Source organism: Delphinus delphis, chromosome 1 (assembly GCF_949987515.2).
Source record: "Delphinus delphis chromosome 1, mDelDel1.2, whole genome shotgun sequence".
NCBI lineage: Eukaryota > Metazoa > Chordata > Mammalia > Artiodactyla > Delphinidae > Delphinus > Delphinus delphis.
In genome coordinates this window covers 100698565-100716481 of record NC_082683.1, presented here as the reverse complement: position 1 = coordinate 100716481, position 17917 = coordinate 100698565, and the positions used below count along the sequence as shown (strand labels likewise).

Here is a 17917-nt window from a genome sequence, read left to right as displayed (position 1 = left end):
ATAATGAGATGACAGAGAAATATGTTTCAGATGAAGGAAAAAGATAAAAACCCACAAGAACAACTAAATGTAGAGGACATAGGCAACCTACCCAAAAAAGAATTCAGAGTAACAATACTAAAGATGATCCAAAATCTCAGAAAAAGAATGGCGGCACAGACCGAGAAGATACAAGAAATGTTTAACAAAGAGCTACAAGATTTAAAGAACAGATATGAACAATACAACAAATGAAATGAAAAATACACTAGAAGGAATCAATAGCAGAATAACTGAGGCAGAAGAATGAACAAGTGAGCTGGAATATAGAATGGTGGAAATCACTGCCACAGAACAGAATAAAGAAAAAAAGAGTTAAAAGAAATGAGGACAGTCTCAGAGACCTCTGGGACAACAATAAATGTAACAAAATTTGCATTATATGGGTCCCAGAAGGAGAAGAGAAAGAGAAAGGGCCTGAGAAAATATTTGAAGAAATTATAGTCAAAAATGTCCCTAATATTAGAAAGGAAACACTCACTCAAGGCCAGGAAGCACAGAGAGTCCCATACAGGATAAACCCAAGGAGGAACATGCCAAAACACATATTAATCAGACAGAAAAAAATTAAATACCAAGAAAAAAATATTAAAAGCAACAAGGAAAAAGTGACAAATAATATACAAGGGAAAACCCATAAGGCTATCAGTTGATTTTTCAGCAGAAACTCTGTAGGCCAGAAGGGAGTGGCAGAATATATTTAAAGTGATGAAAGGGAAAGACCTACAACCAAGAATACTTTACCCAACAAGGCTCTCATTAAGATTCCAGGGAGAAATCAAAAGCTTTACAGATAAGCAAAAGCTAAGAGAATTCAGCACTACCAAACCAGCCTTACAAAAAATGCTAAAAGAACTTCGCTAGGTGGGGGGGAAAAAAGAGGCCACAACTAGAAACAAGAAAATCACAAATGGGAAAAGTCACTGGTAAAGGCAAACATACAGTAAAAGTAAAAATTCATCAACATACAAATATATCAAAACCAGCAACCGTGAGGAGAGTACAAAAGCAGGAAATGGGAAATGCATTTGAAATTAAGATACCAGCAACTTAAAACAACCTTGTATATATAAAGATTGCTATATCAATACCTCATGGGAACTGCAAACAAAAAACAATAGAATCACACACAAAGAAGGAAAAGCAACCCAAACATAATACTAAAAGATACTCATTAAATCAAAAGAGAAGAGAACAAAAGAAGAAGGGAAGAAAAATCACCTACAAAAACAAATCCAAAACAATTAAGAAAATGGCAATAAGAACATACATACCGATAATTACCTTAATTGTAAATAGATTAAATGCTCCAACCAAAAGAGGCAGACTGGCTGAAAGAATTTTAAAAAAGACCCATATATATGCTAGAAGAGACCCACTTCAGATCTATGGACACATACAGACTGAAAGTGAGTAGATGGAAAAAGGTATTCCATAAAAATGGAAATCAAAAGAAATCTGGAGTAGCAACACTCATATCAGACAAAATAGATTCTAAAATAATGACTATTATAAGAGAAAAAGAAGGACACTACATAATGACCAAGGGAAAAATCCAAGAAGATACAACAATTATAAATATTTATGCACCCAACATAGGAGCACCTCAATACATAAGGCAAATGCTGACAGCCATAAGAGGGGAAATCGACAGTAACACAATGATAGTAGGGGACTTTAACACCCCACTTTCACCAATGGAGAGATCATCCAAAATGAAAATGAATAAGGCAACACAAGCTTTAAATGATACATTAAACAAGATGGACTTAATTGATATTTATATGACATTCCACCTAAAAACAACAGAATACACTTTCTTCTCAAGTGCTCATGGAACAATTCTGCAATATAGATCATATCTTGGGTCACAAATCAAGCCTTGGAAAATTTAAGAAAATTGAAATAATATCAAGTATCTTTTCCTACCACAAGGCTATGAGACTAGATATCAATTACAGGAAAAAATCTATAAAAAATACAAACACATGGAGGATAAACAATACAGTACTAAATAACCAAGAGATCACTGAAGAAATCAAAGAGGAAATAAAAAAATACCTAGAAACAAATGACAATGAAAACACGACGACCCAAAACCTATGGGATGCAGCAAAAGCAGTTCTAAGAGGGAAGTTTATAGCAATACAATCCTACCTCAAGAAACAAGAAACATCTCAAATAAAACCTAACCTTACACCTAAAGCAATTAGAGAAAGAAGAAAGAAAAAACCCAAAGTTAGCAGAAGGAAAGAAATCGTAAAGATCAGATCAGAAATAAATGAAAAAGAAATGAAGCAAACAATAGATAAGATCAATAAAACTAAAAGCTGGTTCTTTGAGAAGATAAACAAAATTGAGAAACCATTACCAGACTCACCAAGAAAAACAGGGATAAGACTCAAATCAACAGAATAAGAAATGAAAAAGGAGAAGTAACAACTGACACTGCAGAAATACAAAGGATCATGAGAGATTACTACAAGCAACAATATGTCAATAAAATGGACAACCTGTAAGAAATGGACATATTCTTAGAAAAGCACAACCTTCTGAGACTGAACAGGAAGAAATAAAAAATATAAACAGACCAATCACAAGGACTGAAATTGAGATTGTGATTAAAAATCTTCCAAAAAAGAGAAGCCCAGGACCAGATGGTTTCACAGGCAAATTCTATCAAACATTTATAGAAGAGCTAACACCTATCCTTCTCAAACTCTTCCAAAATATAGCAGAGGGAGGAACACTCCCAAACTCATTCTATAAAGCCACCATCACCCTGATACCAAAACCAGACAAAGATGTCACAAAAAAAGAAAACTACAGGCCAAATTCACTGATGACCATAGATGCCAAAATCCTCAACAAACTACTAGCAAACAGAATCCAACAATACTTAAAATGACCATACACCATGATCAACTAGGGTTTATCCCAAGAATGCAAAGATTCCTCAATATATGCAAATCAAACAATGTGATACACCACATTAACAAATTGAAGGATAAAAACCATATGATAATCTCAATAGATGCAGAAAAAGCTTTTGACAAAATTCAGCACCAATTTATGCCAGAAAGTAGGCATAAAGGGACCCTACATCAACATAATAAAGGTCATATATGACAAACCCACAGCCAACATGGTTCTCAATGGTGAAAAACTGAAACCATTTCCTCAAATATCAGGAAGAAGACAAGGTTGCCCACTCTTGGCACTATTATTCAATATAGTTTTGGAAGTTTTAGCCACAGCAATCAGATAAGAAAAAGAAATAAAAGGAATACAAATTGGAAAAGAAGAAGTGAAACTGTCACTGTTTGCAGATCACATGATACTGTACATAGGGAATCCTAAAGATGCTACCTGAAAACTACTAGAGCTAATCAATGAATTTGGTAGAGTAGAAAGATACAAAATTACTTCACAGAAATCTCTTGCATTCCTTTACACCAATGATGAAAAGTCTGAAAGAGAAATTAAGGAAACACTGACATTTACCATTGCAACAAAAAAAATAAAATACCTAGGTATAAACCTACCTAAGGAGGCAAAAGACCTGTATGTAGAAAACTACATGACACTGATGAAAGAAATTCAAGATGATACCAACAGATGGAGAGATATACTATGTTCTTGGATTAGAAGAATCAGCATTGTGAAAATGACTATACTACCCAAAGCAATTTACAGATTCAGTGCAATCCCTATCAAACTACCAATGGCATTTTTCACAGAACTAGAAGAAAAAATTGCACAATTTGTATGGAAACACAAAAGACCCCGAATAGCTAAACAATGTTGAGAAAGAAAAATGGAGCTGGAGGAATCAGGTTCCCAGATTTCGGAATATACTACAAAGCTACAGTAATGAAGACAATACGGTATGGGCACAAAAATAGAAATACAGATCAATGGAACAGGAGAGAAAGCCCAGAGACAAACCCATGCACATATGGTCAACTTATATTTGATAAAGGAGGCAAGAGTATACAATGGAGAAAAGACAGCCTCTTCAATAAGTGGTGCTGGGACAACTGGACAGCTACATGTAAAAGAATGAAATTAGAACCCTTCCTAACACCTTACACAAAATTAAACTCAAAATGGATTAAAGACCTAAATGTAAGGGCAGACAGTATAAAACCCTTAGAGTAAAACATAGGCAGAATACTCTATGACATAAATCACAGCAAGATCCATTTTGACCCACCTCCTAGAGAAATGGAAATAAAAACAAATGGGACCTAATGAAACTTAAAAGATTTTGCACAGTAAAGGAAACCATAAATATACACAAAAAGACAACACTCAGAATGGGAGAAAATATTTGCAAATGAAGCAACTGACAAAGGATTAATCTTAAAAATATACAAGCACCTCATGCAGCTCAATATCAAAAAAGCAAATAACCCAATCCAAAAATGGGCAGAAGACCTAAATAGACATTTCTCCAAAGGAGATATACAGATGGCCAACAAACACATGAAAAGATGCTCAACATCACTAATCATTAGAGAAATGTAAATCAAAACTACAATAAGGTATCACCTCACACCGGTCAGAATCGCCATCATCAAAAAATCTACAAACAATAAATGCTGGAGAGAGTGTGAAGAAAAAGGCACCCTCCTGCACTGTTGGTAGGAATGTAAATTGATACAGCCACTATGGAGAACAGTATGGAGGTTCCTTAAAAAACTAAAAATACAACTACCATATGACCCAGCAATCCCACTACTGGGCATATACCCTGAGAAAACCATAATTCAAAAAGAGTCATGTATCACAATGTTCATTGCAGCAATATTTACAATAGCCAGGACGTGGAAGCAACCTACGTGTCCATCAACAGATGAATGGATAAAGAAGATGTGACACATATATACAGTGGACTATTACTCAGCCATAACAAGAAATGAAATTGTCCCAGAGTCTGTCATACAGAGTGAAGTAAATCAGAAAGAGAAAAATAAATACCGTATGCTAACACATAGATATGGAATCTAAAAAACAAAATGGTTCTGATGAAATAGGGGCAGGACAGGAAAAAGGACACAGACGTAGAGAATGGACTTGACAACACGTGGAGGGGGAAGGGTAAGCTGCGACGAAGTGACAGAGTAGCATTGACACATGTACACTACCAAATATAAAACAGATAGCTAGTGGGAAGCAGCTGCATGGCAGAGGAAGATCAGTTCGGTGCTTTGCAACCACCTAGAGGTGTGGGATAACAGGGAGACACATGAGTAAGAGGTTATGGGGATATACGTATGCATATAGCTGACTCACTTTGTTATACAGCAGAAACTAACACAACACTGTAAAGCAATTATACTCCAATAAAGTTGTTAAAAAATGTTAAAAAATTAAAGACTGTTACAAGGGATAAGGAAGAACACTACACAATGATCAAGGGAACAATACAAGAAGATATAACAATTGTAAAAATATACGCACCCAACATAGGAGCACCTCAATATATAATGCAAATGCTAACAACCATAAAAGGGGAAATTGACAGTAACACAATAAAAGTGGGGGACTTTAACACCCCACTTATACCAAAGGACAGATCATCCAGATAGAAAATCAATAAGGAACCACAGGCCTTAAATGACACATTAGACCATTCGGACTTAACTGATATTTATAAAACATTCGATCCAAAAGCACCAGAATACACTTTCTTCTCAAATGCACACAAAATGTTCTCTAGGATAGATCACATCTTGGACCACAAATCAAGCCTCGGTAAATTTAAGACAATGGAAATCATATCAAGCATCTTCGCCAACCACAACGCTCTGAAATTAGAAATAAATTACAGGAGGGGCTTCCCTGGTGGTGCAGTGGTTAAGAATCCACCTGCCAGTGCAGGGGACATGGGTTTGAGCCCTGGTCCGGGAAGATCCCACATGCTGCAGAGCAACTAAGCCCGTGCACCACAACTACAGAAGCCTGTGCTCTAGAGTCCACGTACCACAACTACTGAGCCTGCACACCTAGAGCCTGTGCTCTGCAACAAACAGAAGCCACCACAATGAGAAGCCCACGCACTGCAACAGAGTAGACCCCGCTCACCGAACCTAAAAGAAAGCCTGTGAGCAGCAACGAGAACCCAAAGCAGCCAAAAATAAAATAAGTAAATAAATAAATAAATAAATTTATTAAATATAAAAATAAAAGAAAGAAATTACAGGAAAAAACTGTAAAAAACACAAACACGAGGAGGCTAAACAATATGTTACTAAACAACCAATGGATCACTGAAGAAATCAAAGAGGAAATCAAAAAATACCTAGAGAAAAATGACAATGAAACATGACAATCTAAAATCTATGGGACACAGTAAAAGCAGTCCCAAGAGGAAAGTTTACAGCAATACAATATTACCTTAGGAAACAAGAAAAATATCAAATAAACAACTTAACCTTACACTTAAAGCAACTAGAGAAAGAAAAACAAAGCCCAAAGTTAGTAGAAGGAAAAAACTCATAAAGATCAGAGCAGAAATAAATGAAATAGAGACAAAGAAAACAAGATCAATGAAATTAAAAGCTGGTTCCTTGAAAAGATAAACAAAATTGATAAACCTTTAGCCAGACTCATCAAGAAAAAAAGGGAAAGGGCTCAAATCAATAAAATTAGGACATTACTACAAGCAACTACACACCAATAAAATGGACAACCTAGAAGAAATGGACAAATTCTTAGAAGGGTACAATCTCCCAAGACTGAACCAGGAAGAAATAGAAAACATGAACAGACCAATCACAAGTACTGAAATTGCAACTGTGATTTTAAAATTTCCAACAAACAAAAGTCCAGAACCAGATGGCTTCACAGGCAAACTGTATCAAACATTTAGAGAAGAGTTAACACCTATTCTTCTGAAACTCTTCCAAAAAATTGCAGAGAAAGAAACACTCCTAAGCTCATTTTATGAGGCCACCAACACCCTGATACCAAAACCAGACAAAGATACCACAATAAAAGAAAATTACACATGGATGAACAGAGACACAAAAATCCTCAACAAAATACTAGCAAACCGAATCCAACAAACGATACGTTAAAAGTCGCATACACCATGATCAAGTGGGATTTATCCCAGGGATGCAGGAGTTTTTAATATATGCAAATCAGTGGGACACACCACATTAACAAACTGAAGAATAAAAACCATACGATCATCTCAGTAGATGCAGGAAAAGCTTTTGACAAAATTCAACACCCATTTATGATAAAAGCTCTCCAGAAAGTTGGCATAGAGGGAACCTACCTCAACATAATAAAGGCCATATATGACAAACCCACAGAAACCCTTATTCTCAGTGGTGAAAAACTGAAAGCAGTGTATATATGTCCATGCCACTCTCTCACTTTGTCACAGCTTACCATTCCCCCTCCCCATACCCTCAAGTCCATTCTCTAGTAGGTCATAGCTAGTGGGAAGCAGCCACATAGCACAGGGAGATCAGCTCAGTGCTTTGTGACCACCTAGAGTGGTGGGATAGGGAGGGTAGGAGGGAGAGAGATGCAAGAGGGAAGAGATATGGGAACATATGTATATGTATAACTGATTCACTTTGTTATAAAGCAGAAACTAACACACCACTGTAAAACAATTATACTCCAATAAAGATGTAAAAAAAAAAAAACAAAAACTGAAAGCATTTCCTCTAAGATCAGGAACAAGACAAGGATGTCCACTCTTGTCACTTTTATCCAACATAGTTTTGGAAATCCTAGCCATGGAAAACAGAGAAGAAAAAGAAATAAAGGGAATCCATATTGCAAAGGAAAAAGTAAAACTGTCACTGTTTGCAGATGCCATGATACCATACACAGAAAATCCTAAAGATGCTACCAGAAAACTACTAGAGCTCATCAATGAATTTGGCAAAGTTGCAGGATACTAAATTAATACACAGAAATGTTGCATTCCTATACAAATAAATTAATACACAGAAATGTTGCATTCCTATACACTGACAACAAAAGATCAGAAAAAGAAACTGAGGAAACAATCCCATTTACCATCGCATCAAAAAGAATACAATACCTAGGAATAAACCTATCTAAGGAGGCAAAAGACCTGTACTCTGAAAGCTATAAGATGCTGATGAAAGAAATCAAAGATAACACAAACAGATGGAGAAATATACCATATGCTTGTATTGGAAGAATCAATGTTGTCAAAATGACTATACTACCCAAGTCAATCTACAGACTCAATGCAACCCCAGCAAATTACCAATGGTCTTTTTTACAGAAATAGAACAAAAAAAAATTTTAATTTGTATGGAAACATAAAAGACCCCAAATAGTCGAAGCAATCTTGAGAAAGAAAAATGGAGCTGGAGGAATCAGACACCCTGACTTCAGACAATACAAAGCTACAATAATCAAAACAGTATAATATTGGCACAAAAACAAAAATATAGCTCAATGCAACAGAATAGAAACTCCAGAGATAAACTCACGCACCTATGGTGAACTGATCTATGACAAAGGAGGCAAGAATATACAATGGAGAAAAGACAGCCTCTTCAATAACCAGTGCTGGGAAAACTGGACAGCTTTATGAGAAAGAATGAAATTAGAACACTCCCTAACACCATACACAAAAATATACTAAAACTGGATTAAAGACCTAAATGTAAGGCCGGATACTATAAAACTCTTAGAGGAAAACATAGGCAGAACACTCTCTGACATAATTGTAGCAATATCTTTTTGGATCCACCTCCTAGAGTAACTAAAATAAAACAAAAATAAACAAATGGGACCTAACTAAACTTAAAAGCTTTTGCACAGCAAAGGAAGCCATAAACAAAATGGAAAGACAACCAAAAAAACAAGAAAAAATATTTGCAAGCAAAGTGACTGACAAGGGATTAATCTCCAAAATATACAAACAGCTCACACAGCCCAATATTAAAAAAACAAACAATCCAATCAAAAACTGGGCAGAAGATCTAAACAGACTTTTCTCCAAAGAAGACATACAGATGGCCAAAAGCACATGAAAAGATGGTCAACATCACTTATTACTAGAGAAATGCAAATCAAAACTACCACGAGGTATCACCCCTCACCTGTCAGAATGACTATCCTCAAAGACAACAAATAACAAGCATTGATGAGGATGTGGAGAAAAGGGAACCCTCATGCACTGTCAGTAGAAATGTAAATTGGTACAGCCACTGTGGAAAACAGTATGGAAATTCCTCAGAAAATTAAAAAAGAACACTACCCTACGATGCAGCAATTCCATTTCTGGGTGCTTTTCTGAGGAAAGCAAAAACACTAATTTGAAATATATATGTACCCCTATGTTCCTTGTAGCATTATTTACAATAGTCAAGATATAGAAGCAACCTAAATGTCCATCAACAGATGAACCAATAAAATTTCAACCATTCTTGTAGGTAGGGCCCACTTTCATAGGTGTGAGACCTATGTAGTCATACAATGCTCTCTGATTAGTTTCCAGCCTATTTTGAATTTTTTAAGAATATTTGAACTAGGTGCCCCACCTTTTCATTTTGCACTGAGCCCTACATATTATATGGCTAGTCCTACTTAGGGGTGTAGTGATATCCCATTGTGATTTTATTTTTATTTCTGTAACTAATAGTGTTAAATATTTCTTCATGAGCTAATCAGTCATTAGTATATTTCCTTTGTGAAGTGTCTATTCAAGTCTTTTGCCCACTTTTTAATTTTTATTATGATAAAATACCCATAACATAAAATTTGCCATCTTAACCTTTCTAAACCATACAGTTCATTTACATGGTTATGCAACCAATCCCCAGAACTCTTTATCTCATAAAACTGAAACTCTATACCCATTAAATAATTCCCCACTACCCACCTCGCACAGTCCCTGGCAACCACCACTCTCTAGCCCATAAATTTGACAACCCTAGGTACCTCACATAAGTAGAATAATATTTGTCTTTTTGTGACTGGCTTCTTTCACTTAGCTTATGCCCTCAAGGTTTATTCATGCCGTAGCATATATCAGAATTTCCTTCTTTCTTAAGGCTGGGTAAAATTTCATTCTATGTATATACCACATTTTGTTTGTCACTCATTAGTCAATGAATGTTGAGTTGCTTCTACCTTTCAGCTATTGTGAATAATGCTGCTAAAAACACGGGTGTATACATATTTCTTTCAGACCCTACTTTCAATTCTTTAGGTATATACACAGAGATGGAATTACCAGATCATATGTTAATTCAATTTTTAATTTTTGAGTAACCACCAGACTGCTTTCCATAGCAATGGTACCATTTGACATCCCACCAAAGTGTACAAGGATTCCAATTTCTCTACAATTTCACAAATATTTCTTATGTTCTTTTTTTTTTAATAGTACCCATCCTAATGGATCTTATTGTGGTTTTGATTTGCATTTTCCTAATGATTAGTGATGTTGAAGATCTTTTCATGTACCTATATACCATTCATACATCTTCTGTGGAGAAATATTTATTCAAGTCCTTTGCCCATTTCCAATCCAGGTTGTTTGTAGTTGTCTTTTGCCAATTTTGAATTGGAATATTTGTATTTTAGTGTTGAGTTTTAAGAGTTCGTTATATATTCTGGATATATGTTATTTGTCAAACAAATATTTTTGTCAGTATTTTCGTCTTCTTTGTACTTTGCCTATTTTCTTTTTTTTTTTTTTTTTCCGGTACGCGGGCCTCTCACTGTTGTGGCCTCTCCGGACGCGCAGGCTCAGCGGCCATGGCTCACGGGCCTAGCCGCTCTGCGGCATGTGGGATCTTCCCGGACCGGGGCACGAACCCATGTCCCCTGCATCGGCAGGCAGACTCTCAACCACTGCGCCACCAGGGAAGCCCGCCTATCTTCTTAATGATACCTTTTGATATACAGATCTTTCAGATTTTGATGAAGTCTAATTTATCATATTTTTATGAATATTGCTAGTTCACTTACTAGTACACTAGTGACTTTGTAGAAACCTTAGAATTTTCAGTGTAGACCATCACATCACTTAAGAAGAAACAGTTTTACATATTGTTTTACAATCTATATAACTTTATTCCTTTTTCTTGCCTTAATGTACTAGCTAGAACCTCCAATACAATGTTGAATGGGGTAGTAAGAGCAGACACTGTTCTTGATACTAAAGAGAAAGTATTCAGTCTTTCATCATTAAGTATGATGCTAGCTCTGGGTATTTTGTAGGTATTCTGTATTAGACTGATAAAGTCTCCTTTTATACCTAGTTTTGTTGAAATTTTTTTATCAAGAATGAGTGCTGAATTTTGTCAAATGTTTCTCTGCAATCATTGAGCTGATTATATTTTTCTATTTAATCACTTGATACAGTAAATTACACTGAGAGTTTCAAATTTTAAACCTAACTTAAGTTTCAAAAACCCCCACTTCTTCAATGTAATATGGTTTTAATATATTGCTAGATTATATTTACTGGTATTTTTTTAAGGGTTTTATGTCTCTATAAAGGATACTGGTCTGTAATTTTTTTTCTTGTAATATCTTTATCAGGATTTTGTATCAAAAAACTAGTTGGGAATTGTTTCCCCTCTTCTATTTTTTGAAAGAATTTGTAGAACACTGGCATTATTTCTTCCTGAAGTGTGTGTTAGAATTCACCTGATAACTTCCAGATCAGGATTTTCTCAAGGAGATTTTTTTTTGAATTTTATTTAATTTGTTTTTATACAGCAGGTTCTTATTAGTTATCTATTTTATACATATTGGTGCATATATGTCAATCCCAATCTCTCAATTCATCCAACCACACCCCCACACACACTTCCCCCCTTGGTGTCCATACGTTTGTTCTCTACATCTGTGTCTCTATTTCTGCCCTGCAAACCGGTTCATCTGTACCATTTTTCTGGATTCCACAAATATGCGTTAATATATGATATTTGTTTTTCTCTGACTTGCTTCACTCTGTATGACAGTCTTTAGGTCCAACCACATCTCTACAAATGACCCAGTTGAGTTCCTTTTTATGGATAAGTAATATTCCATTGCATATACGTACCACATCTTCTTTATCCATTCGTCTGTCAATGGGCACTTAGGTTGCTTCCATGACCTGGTTATTGTAAATAGTGCTGCAATGAACATTGGGGTGCATGTGTCTTTCTGAATTATGGTTTTCTCTGGGTATATGCCCAGTAGTGGGATTGCTGGATCACATGGTAATTCTATTTTTAGTTTTTCTAGGAACTTCCATACTGTTCTCCATAGTGGCTATGTCAATTTACATTCCAACCAACAATGTAAGAGGGTTCCCTTTTCTTCACACCCTCTCCAGCATTTGTTTGTAGATTTTTTTGATGATGGCCATTCTGACCGGTGTGAGGTGATACCTCATGGTAGGTTTGATTTGCATTTTCTAATAATTAGTGATGTTGAGCATCTTTTCATGTGCTTTGGGCCATCTGTATGTCTTCTTTGGAGAAATGTCTGTTTAGATCTTCTGCCCATTTTTTGATTGGGTTGTTTGTTTTTTTTATATTGAGCTGCATGAACTGTTTATATATTTTGGAGATTAATCCTTTGTCTGTTGATTCATTTGCAAATATTTTCTCCCATTCTGAGGGCTGTCTTTTTGTCTTGTTTATAGTTTCCTTTGCTGTGCAAAAGCTTTTAAGTTTCATTAGGTCCCATTTGTTTATTTTTGCTTATTTCCATTACTCTAGGAGGTGGGTCAAAAAGGATCTTGATGTGATTTATGTCATAGAGTGTTCTGCCTGTTTTCCTCTAAGCATTTTATAGTGTCCAGTCTTACATTTAGGTCTTTAATCCATTTTGAGTTTACTTTTGTGTATGGTGTTAGGGAGTGTTCTCATTTCATTCTTTTACATGTAGCTGTCCAGTTTTCCCAGGACCACTTACTGAAGAGACTGTCTTTTCCCCATTGTATATCCTTGACTCCTTTGTCATAGATTAGTTGACATAGGTGTGTGGGTTTATCTCTGGGCTTTCTATCCTGTTCCATTGATCTATATTTCTGTTTTTGTGTCAGTACTACATTGTCTTGATTACTATAGCTTGGTAGTATAGTCAGAAGTCAGGGCGTCTGATTCCTCCAACTCCATTTTTCTTTCTCAAGATTGCTTTGGTTATTCAGGGTCTTTTGTGTTTCCATACAAATTTTAAGATTTTTTTCTTCTAGTTCTGTGAAAAATGCCATTGGTAGTTTGATAGGGATTGCACTGAATCTGTAGATTGCTTTGGGTAGCATAGTCATTTTCACAATATTGATCCTTCCAATCCAAGAACATGGTATATCTCTTCTCTAGGAGATTTTTTTTTTTTTTTTTTTTTGTGGCACGCGGGCCTCTCACTGTTGTGGCCTCTCCCGTTGCAGAGCACAGGCTCCAGACGCGCAGGCTCAGCGGCCATGGCTCACGGGTCCAGCCGCCCCGCAGCATGTGGGATCTTCCTGGACCGGGGCATGAACCCGTGTCCCCTGCATTGGCAGGCAGACTCCCAACCACTGCGCCACCACGGAAGCCCTCTCTAGGAGATTTTTGATGACAAATTCAATTTCCCTGATATATGGCTCTTCAGATGTACTGTTTCATCTTATGTCAGTTTTTAGGAAGTTAGGTTTTCCAAGAAATTTGCCCATATATACAGTGGAATATTACTCGGCCATAAAAAGGAATGAAATTGGGTCATTTGCAAAGACATGGATGGACCTACAGACTGTCATACAGAGTGAAGTAAGTCAGAAAGAGAAAAACAAATATCGTATATTAACGTATATATGTGGAATCTAGAAAAAATGGTACAGATGAACTGGTTTGCAAGGCTGAAACAGAGACACAGATGTAGAGAACAAACATATGGACAGCAAGGGGGAAAAGCGGGGGTGGGGGTGGTGGTGGTGGTGGGAAGAATTGGGAGATACATATATACACTAATATGTATAAAATCGATAACTAATAAGAACCTGCTGTATAAAAAAGTTAAATTTAATTAAATTTTAAAAAAATAAATTTGCCCATTTCATCTAAGTTTCAGATTTATTGATATAATGTTGTCCATGACATTCCTTTGTTATCCTTTTAATATTTACAGTATCTATATGGTAATGTCCTATTTTATTCCTGCCTTCAGTGAATTTTACTCTCTCTCCTTTTGTAATCAACCCTGCTAGGGGCTTATCAATTTTATTAATATTTTCAAAGAATCAACTTTTGATTTCATTAATTTTTGTCTTTGTCTCTCTTATTTCTTTGATCTCTCTTTTCATTTTTATTATTTCCTTTGGTCTACTTTCCATGGGTTTCATTTGCTCACCTCTTTTCAGTATCTGGGTGAAAACCTAGGTCATTTCTCCTTTTCTAAAATAAACATTATTTATAAATTTCCCTACAAGAACTGCTTTAGTTGCATCCCACAAATTTTGGCATATTGTATTTCTATGATCGTTCCGTTTAAAATAATTTCTAATTTTCCTTGTGATTTCTTCTTTGGCCCATGAGTTACTTACTAGTATAATGCTTAATTTCCAAATATTTAGGCTTTTCCAGATATCTTATGGTTACTTATTTGTAATTTAATTCTGTTGTAGTGAGAGAATATACTCTATAAGACTTTAAAATTTTTAAATGTATGGCCCAGCATATGGTCTATCTTGGTAAACAACCTATGTGCACTTCAAAAGAATTTACAGTTGTAGCTATAATGTTCTACAAATGTCAATTAAGTCAAGGTAGTTAATAATGTTGTTCAAATTTTGTATATTCTTACCTATTTTCTTCTAGTTGCATTAATTGCTGAAAGAGGGCTATTACAACCCCCAAATATAATAATGAAATTATCTATTTCTCATTTTAGCTTTTTATGTTTTTACTTCACGTATATTGAAGCTCTGCTATTAAGAACAAATACATTCATGACTGTTATACCTTCCTGATGAACTGATACCTTTATCATTATCAAATGCCCCTTAGGATCTCTGATAATACTCCTTGTATTTCAATCTATTATATGTGTTATAAAAATTGTTATTCCAGCTTTTCTATGCTTACTGTTTGTATAGCATATGACATATCTTTTTCCATATTTTTACTTCAACTTCCTTTTATCTGTATTTAATAAAGTGTGTCTCTTGCAGGGAGCATATAGTGTGGCCTTGACTTTTTTATCCAGACTAACAATTCCAAGGCTCCACCCCAAACCTACTCAAGTTCAATTTTCAATGTATGGGTAAGGAATATGAAGACATATATATACACACACGTACGTATATTCTAAGCTGCTTAGATGATTTTAACATAGATAAACCAAAGATGTGCACTCTACTACAACTAAAAGGATTGATCCCCACAATCTCAAGATAATGATTGAAAATAATTGCTACAATATAAATAAAGGGCTTAAAATTCCTAAATTCTCATCTATGTGTTAGTATTTTTAAAACAAAAATAAGGATTCCAAATACCTTTATCTCATAAACATTCAGTTGCTTGCTTTCTGCTGTACTTTTTTTTTTTAAGGCCTTATTCTGTTAAAAGATAAAAATAAAGGATTATGTTTAATATCAAAGTGATTCAAACTTGCACTGTTACTGACTTAGACTAAAATTACTAAAGTAAAGGAAAGCATTATTCTCTAAAACTGTAGTGAAAACATAGGTTGTTTTTTTTTTTTTAAATAGTTTTATTTTGAGAATCAGTACATACCTCCTGCTGGAGTTCTTCAATAACCTTGCTTTTATTTTCAACTTGTTTCCTTAAATTGTTACACTAAAAAATCAAGAGAAATTTAAAATATTTTATTCAATATTCCAGTCAAAATAATTTCAAACTAACAAAAATATTAGCATAGAGATCACTTCAAAAATCATGTCGTTAAATAATTCCATTAATGTCAAAAATTCTGTGAACAAGTACAAATTTTAATAGATTATCTCAGTACAAATTTGAAATTCTTAAAATGTCTTAATCTACTTAAAGAACACATGAATTCAATTACTTTAAGGGAAAAGTACCTTTTACTGAATCCCATACAGAGGGCTGAATTATATAATTAATTGGAGGATTAGAGATAGCCAGAGGATTAGCTATAATTTGTCTTCTTTCTTATTCATTATTCCCCATTTATCATTTATGAGATCTCTTTTACTTATTATATTTGGGGAAGGGGAATAATATAATACTCTATCTCCTCTATAATACTCTATCTCCTCCTAAATACATTCTAATTCCTCTTGCAGAAATACCATCTAAATCATTTTTTTAATATCTCACTTTGAGGGACTATTTCACCTGGCTACACATGTAGAATTGGATTAAGAGGTACTAGCCCAAAAATATATGGAGCACCATAAATGCAGCACAGATTTCTAAAGGGTCCTAAAACATTACAGATATATAAGCTGTTCTAATTTCCATCAAAGTAGAAAGAAAGTCCAACGGGAAAAAAATTGTAATATCCACAATTAGCACAAAATGCTGTGTTAAATATCTTTTTTGAAATACTCATATGTAGTCATAGTCAGCAACTATTCTGAAACTGAATAAGGTATGATACTGGGGTTTACAAGTGATTTATTTAATCTAAATTTTACTGTGCACCATCCCCCTCAATGGTCTATTTCAGAAAACTCAAAAGAAAACTGAAGAAGAAAAGCCATAGAAAAGTGAGAAACATTTTACTGATTATCATGCCAATTGGCAGGTATAAACATATTAGGTGAAACTATTTGTGTATACAATTTTTATTTATTAAAAAAATCAAAGACTTCCATTTTTGACAGAAAAATCACCTAGATACTCTGAACAACTTTCCTGATAAAAATAATTTGAAAGTAAAATATCTAAAAAATAAGGAATCTGCCTACTTGAAATTACAACTTTAAAGTGTCGTAATAGTAGGTTTGAGGCTAGCATCAAAGGCAGCACTTGGCCTACAGGTATCTGCTGAACATACCTAGGGTCAAAGAGATAGGAGATAAAACTCAGAGCTCACTAAAGGTAGAGAATCCAATATGAGAACCCTGCATAAAGTCACAAACTCAAAGGACTACCTACTCAGTGAAAGTGTAAACAAGAAATAAATCTGCCACACAGAAGGGTACAGTAAGGAAACTTGTCTGTCTTGACCCTGGCACTGAGTGAATGTTATGAAAACTGTCCTGAAAATTTGTAGCCATGAGGTGGCCTTATATTGGATTGGGGAGGGGAGCGGGGCAGTCATTTATAGCTGGGTTCATACTATCTCTATAATCTCAAAAAACTTCAAATGGAGAATTTACTTTAAAACGGGCTCCTCGTTAGTAGTGTCCCCAAGAAAATCTTTCTGGGAGGATACCAATTTCAACACAAGCCTCAAAGAATTACCACAGGTAAAAAACCAAGGAATCAGAAAACATAAATAAGGCTCAAAGAATAAAAAGTCAGCAGAAAGAACAAAGAGCAAAATCAGACCTGAAGAAGACTTCAGATATTGATATTATCAGACAAAGAATATCATATTAAAATATATTAAATATTTTTTAAAATTAAAGACTTGAAACTATGAAAAAGAAATGAGAGACCATAAACAACAATTGAGCAGATTTTTAAAAGAACTAATTAAAACTTCAGTAATGAAAAATATAATTAAAATTTAAAACTCAATAGACAGGAAAATAGGTTACTTCTTGGCCTTACCACATGAATGCTGAACACATTTTAAAAATATCAGTTTGAAGTATCACCAGATTATTAACTTTGCCCGAAAAAGCACATGTTTTATGCATTTCTCTGTTCTTCAGACCATCAAAACTTATTCCCTTGAGAGTTAATATTTATGATCATATTTTTCTGCTACTCAGTTTTTCCTAAAA

At 34.8% G+C, this 17917-nt stretch overlaps 1 protein-coding gene across 2 annotated transcripts in view; it reads right to left on the bottom strand.

Annotated features, from left to right (window-relative positions):
• The window catches only part of SYCP1 (synaptonemal complex protein 1), a 161633-nt gene that overhangs the window by 48703 nt on the left and 95013 nt on the right, over positions 1–17917 (bottom strand). For both annotated transcript variants that reach the window (XM_060006973.1, XM_060006980.1), the window contains exons 21-22: positions 15771–15833; positions 15530–15592 (exon numbers count right to left, since the gene is read on the bottom strand). In XM_060006973.1, the coding sequence (XP_059862956.1) occupies positions 15530–15592; positions 15771–15833 (126 nt within the window). The remainder of the gene's footprint in view (positions 1–15529; positions 15593–15770; positions 15834–17917) is intronic.